The sequence below is a fragment of the Chrysochloris asiatica genome, unplaced genomic scaffold, assembly GCF_000296735.1.
Source record: "Chrysochloris asiatica unplaced genomic scaffold, ChrAsi1.0 scaffold00161, whole genome shotgun sequence".
Lineage (NCBI taxonomy): Eukaryota > Metazoa > Chordata > Mammalia > Afrosoricida > Chrysochloridae > Chrysochloris > Chrysochloris asiatica.
The window spans coordinates 3370470-3375635 of NW_006408679.1; the positions used below are offsets into that span (position 1 = coordinate 3370470).

General features: G+C 52.3%; 1 protein-coding gene across 1 annotated transcript; it reads left to right on the forward strand.

Moving 5' to 3' along the window:
• Positions 1 to 601: 601 nt before the first annotated feature.
• On the forward strand, positions 602 to 3885 carry LEFTY2 (left-right determination factor 2). Its single transcript, XM_006871159.1, has 4 exons — positions 602 to 851; positions 2601 to 2847; positions 2982 to 3224; positions 3522 to 3885. Exons 1-4 carry the CDS (start codon positions 602 to 604, stop codon positions 3883 to 3885), a joined length of 1104 nt encoding a protein of 367 aa, XP_006871221.1.
• Positions 3886 to 5166: the final 1281 nt, after the last annotated feature.

A 5166-nucleotide genomic window follows, 5' to 3' on the forward strand; every position in this document is an offset into this window, starting at 1 on the left:
GTTGACAGGTTTCCTGTCTTGACAGCTCCTAGCTTCCTTCTGTCATAGGGGAGACAAGACTGTGTCTCAACCCTGAGGGAACAAGAATGGGGCATATAGGGGCAGAGGGATGGGAGATGACAGAAGAGTGACAATTAAGGGCTTATGTGAAAGAGTGTCCAGCACAGGTCCTGGTCAACACTGCCAGGGATGCAAACATTTTCCTTCTATCATTCCTCAGGAACAAACCGAGACCCAGAAGTGGCCCAGAGGAAAGAGATTTGAACAACTAAATGAGATTCTCTTTCCATAGAAAAGGACTGGGGTATGGCTGGGGAAACTCAACAGGCACTAAAATTATTGTGGAGCAGCTGAGACAGCAGTGGCCAGTGGCCCCAGGACTGTGTGGCATCCAGACAGCCCCCTCCTCCAGGCTCAGGGACCTGTCTGGCTGCTGGAGTCCCCAGGAGGTCCGAGGGGTGTGCCCTGCCTCCCTCCCTCCTCCCACTCCTATAAAGCTGGCCCTACCCTGGCTCTCTGCATGCCTTGCTGGGCCACAAGTCCCTCCAAGAGCCTCCTCCAGAGCACACCCCCTCTGCCTCTGGCTCCCCTGAGCAGCAGCATGTGGTCACTGTGGCTCTGTTTGGTACTGTGGGGGCTGTCCCTTGTCAGTCCCTCTGTGGGCCTGACCGAGCAGCACATCCGGAACAGCCTGTTGCAGCAGCTACATCTCAGCGAGGTGCCCGTGCTGGACAAGGCCACCATGGAGGGGCTGCTCATCCCTGCCCACGTGAGGGCCCAGTACGTGACTCTGCTGCAGCGCAGCCACAGGGTCCCCTCCCGAGGGAAGAGGTTCAGCCAGAAATTCCGAGGTGAGACCTTCCTCCCTGCTGTACCCTGGTCATGCCTGCTCTGCTGTGATCCACGGGACCCTGGATGGAGCTTCCTGTCTCTCTCTCTCTCTCTCTGTGTTGAGTGAACTACTTGGGGGTTCATTACTCAATGGGCAATGAGGAGGGTGCATGGTCCTGTGAGCATGGGGATCTTGGGCCCTGGTCTCTGTGCACTGAAGACCCCACCCCTCAGGACCAGAAGAGGTGTGGCAAGTTAGACCCTATGGCAAAGCCCAGACTTCAGACAAGAGGAGGGCAGGAAAGAGAAAGAGGAATGTCTGGGTGTGGCAAGGCCCTAGGCTCATCCTCAGTGTGATGAAGTCAGGACTTCTGGGTTCCATTTCACACTGCCCCTAGTAGCCTAAGGGGGCACTGGTGGCTCAGTGGTAGAGGAGTCATGGTGTGACGCTGTAGTGGTGGTGACGGTATGCTGTGGAGACCATTCTGACTCATAGTGACCATGTGTAGGGTTTCCAAGGCTATAAATCTTCACGGAAGCAGAAAGCTTCATCTTCCTCCTGCGGAACATCTGGTAGTTTTGAACTGATGACCATGAGATTAGCAGCCCCATTCATAATAACTAAGCTACCAAGCATTTGAATGTTAATCACAAGGTCCAAGGTCCGCAGTTCAAACCCCCAAGCCATTCCTCGGAAACCATATACAGGGTCACTATGAGTCCTTAGCACTTAACAACAATAGGAAGGAGACATGGGTTGAATTTCCAGCCAATGCACATCATTTTGTCAGTGGGGGTTTGTGTGTTCCTAGGAGCTCTGGTAGCGTAGTGGTTACGAATCGGGCTGTGAACCACAAGGTCAGCAGTTTGAAACTACCAGCTGTTCCGCGGGAGAAAGATGAGGCTTTCTGCTCCCGTAAAGATTCACAGCCTCGGAAACCCTGTACAGGGTTGCTATGAGTCGGAACCGACCCCACAGCACATAACAACAACAACAACAATGATATTTAGCAGATTTAGCAGAGCTTCCAAGCTAAGAAGGGCTGAGAAGGAAGGAGTGTAGTTCTACTTTGAACATCAGCCAGTGAAGAAACCCTCCATATGCCGAAGGTCTGGGGTTTACTGGACAGCTGCGAACAACAGAGTAGCCTGACCTTGAGCAAATGACTTTAACATCTTCTCTGAACCTGTTAGTTCATTTGGAAAAAATGGTCTGACTGTTTTGTCTACCTCTTAGTATTGTTAATAGTAAGGTGTAGATAGAAAAGAGCCCTCTTTGGAGATGTAAAATATTAGCTGTGCTGTTCCGCTGACAGGGATGGCATGGGGCTGGGCTCACCTCCTCAGTAGTCTGAGCTAGATGAGTTCCAAGGCCAGGAGCCCAGAGGTAAGGATTCTGATGTCAGCTTCTCATAAGAAGCCCCCTATTAGCTCAAGGTCTTAGAGCTACTTCGTATAGTTGGGGTGGAAATCGTTACTAAAGAGGTAACCTCAGTGGTGCTATAGGATATGCCATGGACTACTAACAGGAAGGTTGGGGGTTTGAGCCCACTCAGAGAGAGCCTCCTAGGAACCGACTTCTGAAAATCAGCCCCTGACAACCCTATAGTGTGCAGTTGTGCTCGGACACACCTGGGATCGCCAGGGGTCTGAGTCTGGTTGATGGCATCTGGTTAGGGAGACAGAAAGCTGGCCAGCTGTCTAGCCACTGGCCCCCCCAACCCCCGATCCCCCAGAGAGGCTCTTTTAACAATGTTGTTTTTTTCCAGAGATGGCCGGCAGGCTCCTGGCGTCAGAGACCTCCAAACATCTGCTGGTGTTCAGCATGGAGCAGCGGCTGCCGCCGGACAGCGAACTGGTGCAGGCCGTGCTGCGGCTCTTCCAGGAGCCTGTCCCCAAGGCCGCACTACACAGGCAGGAGCGGCTCTTCCCGCACAGCGCCCGGGCGCGGGTCTCTGTCGAGTGGCTGCGTGTGCGCGATGACGGGACCAACCGTACATCCCTCATCGACTCCAGGTTGGGGGGTGGCGGGGGTAGCGAGGGTAGCGGGAGTAGGGGTCGTGGATGTGGGGCGTCCAGCGTAGGAGGATGGCACGGTGAGGGGCCCCCGCGGCGCGCTGTGACCCGGTCGGTCCCCTGTCTGTTCCTAGGCTGGTGTACCTCCACGAAAGTGGCTGGAAGGCGTTTGACGTGACCGAGGCGGTGAGCCTGTGGCAGCAGCTGAGCCGACCCAGGCAGCCGCTGCTGCTGCAGGTGTCGGTGCAGAAGGAACACCTGGGCCCCCTGGCCTCCGACGCCCACAAGCTGGTGCGCTTCACCTCCCAGGCTTTGGAGGGCTCGGGCCAGCGGGAGCCCCAGCTGGAGCTGCACACGCTGGACCTGAAGGCCTATGGGTAGGTACTGAGGGGTCCAACGGGGAACCTGAATTGACAGACTAATCCAGTCTTAAACTTATCTTGACAAGGGTGACTTTTTACTTTGCTGTGGGGAAAAGACGCCTTTCCTTCTGCAACTCATAGGAGACCTCAGTAAACATTAATTACTACTAGTCATGTTTGTATATCCTTTCTAATTTGTAGAACATAATGAAAGATGGGTCATAACTCTCCCTCCTAGATACCAGTTATACCTAACCCTGGGCCTCAGCCCTCACAGCTGACCTCTGATCCTGCCTGTCCTTGCCCCAACAGAGCTCAGGGTGATTGTGATCCGGATGTGCCAGTGACCGAGGGCACCCGTTGCTGCCGCCAGGAGATGTACGTCGACCTGCAGGGGATGAAGTGGGCAGAGAACTGGGTCCTGGAGCCCCCAGGCTTCCTGGCCTACGAGTGTGTGGGCTCCTGCCGGCAACCTCAGGAGTCCCTGACCTTCCAGTGGCCATTTCTGGGGCCGCGGCAGTGTATCGCCTCAGAGACGGCCTCACTGCCCATGATCGTCAGCATCAAGGAGGAAGGCAGGGTCAGGCCCCAGGTGGTGAGCCTGCCCAACATGAGGGTGCAGAAGTGCAGCTGCGCCTCTGACGGGGCGCCCGTGCCCAGGGAGCTGGGGCCGTAGGTGCCCAGTGTTGTCTCTGACTGGACACTGCAGAGGCAGGTCTTAATGTAGGTCTGAATTTTGTACTTAGCAAGCTCCTCTTCCCCAATTTAGTTCCCCCATTTCCCTATTTTACCTTTGCCCTGTTTTCTTCCAATTCTCACCCTTGCTGTCCATCACCCTTCCTAAGCACTTATGTCAGTGAATCATGCAACTTGGGATTGCTGAGCTCTGGTAAGAAATCTTGGCAGACTTATCAGAGGATATAGCTGAGCCGTGGACACATTGTCAGCTTGGAGTTTTTTGCTCACTGGCAATCCTCAAATGAAGTTTCTATGATAAAAACTAGGAAAATACACCTGATTTGCTGTATTACCTGAAGAATTAAAACAAAACAACAAAATATCCCAGTTAGTCCTTGAAAAGAGAAGATGTCTGAAAAACAATACTACCCTCTGAAAATATTGACCCATTTTGTAGACATCCCAGGTCCCTGTCTCCCTGTGTAGGCGCTAGGAAAAAAGATGAAAGGCTCTAGGCCTGGGGCAGTAGACAGGGAATCTGGACACCTGGCTTCAGCATTTGCCAGGGCTACTAGTTGTGCCTGAAGCAAATGCAGAAGACTTTGTGGCAACATGACTCCTTAAAAAGGAGTTGTACATCATCTCTGAGACTGCAGACAGTCCCTAACCCTAGCTCTTCCTGAGACCAAACATTGCTTTTGCATATTTAGGTCATTTTCCCCACTGTTTTAACAAATTTTGTCACCAAAGCCCACATATTTGTGTTGTTTTAGTTAGCAAAACAACAACTGTATGTAGATAAATCTGAAATGAAATAAAAGTGGTTTTACTTTGTCTGATTTCTAGTACCTTTTACATAAAGCAAGGAGCCCTAGCAGTGCAGTGTGGGGGAAAAAATGTGTGCTCCCAGAAAGATTTACTATCTTGGAAACACTAAAGAGCTGTTCTCCTCTGTCCTGTGAGAATCAACTCATAGTGGGAGTGGGTTTGGTTTTTTTGGTGTTGCATAAAGGAGCCTGGTGGCTTAGCCAAAATATTGGTGGTTAGAAGCCACCCAGCAGCCCCTTGGAAGAGAGACAGCCCATCCCCACCAAACTTCTATGGAGTGTGGAAGACTGCAATAATCAAATTTAGGTTTGACTTTTTCATTAAGCACAAAAATCTAAAACCCATTGCTATAAGCGTAAATTCCAACAGAGTCTACCTGCCCCCCCCCCCCATCACCCCCCCCAGGGTTTCCAAGGCTACAATCCTCAAAAGTAGCAGACTGCCACATCTT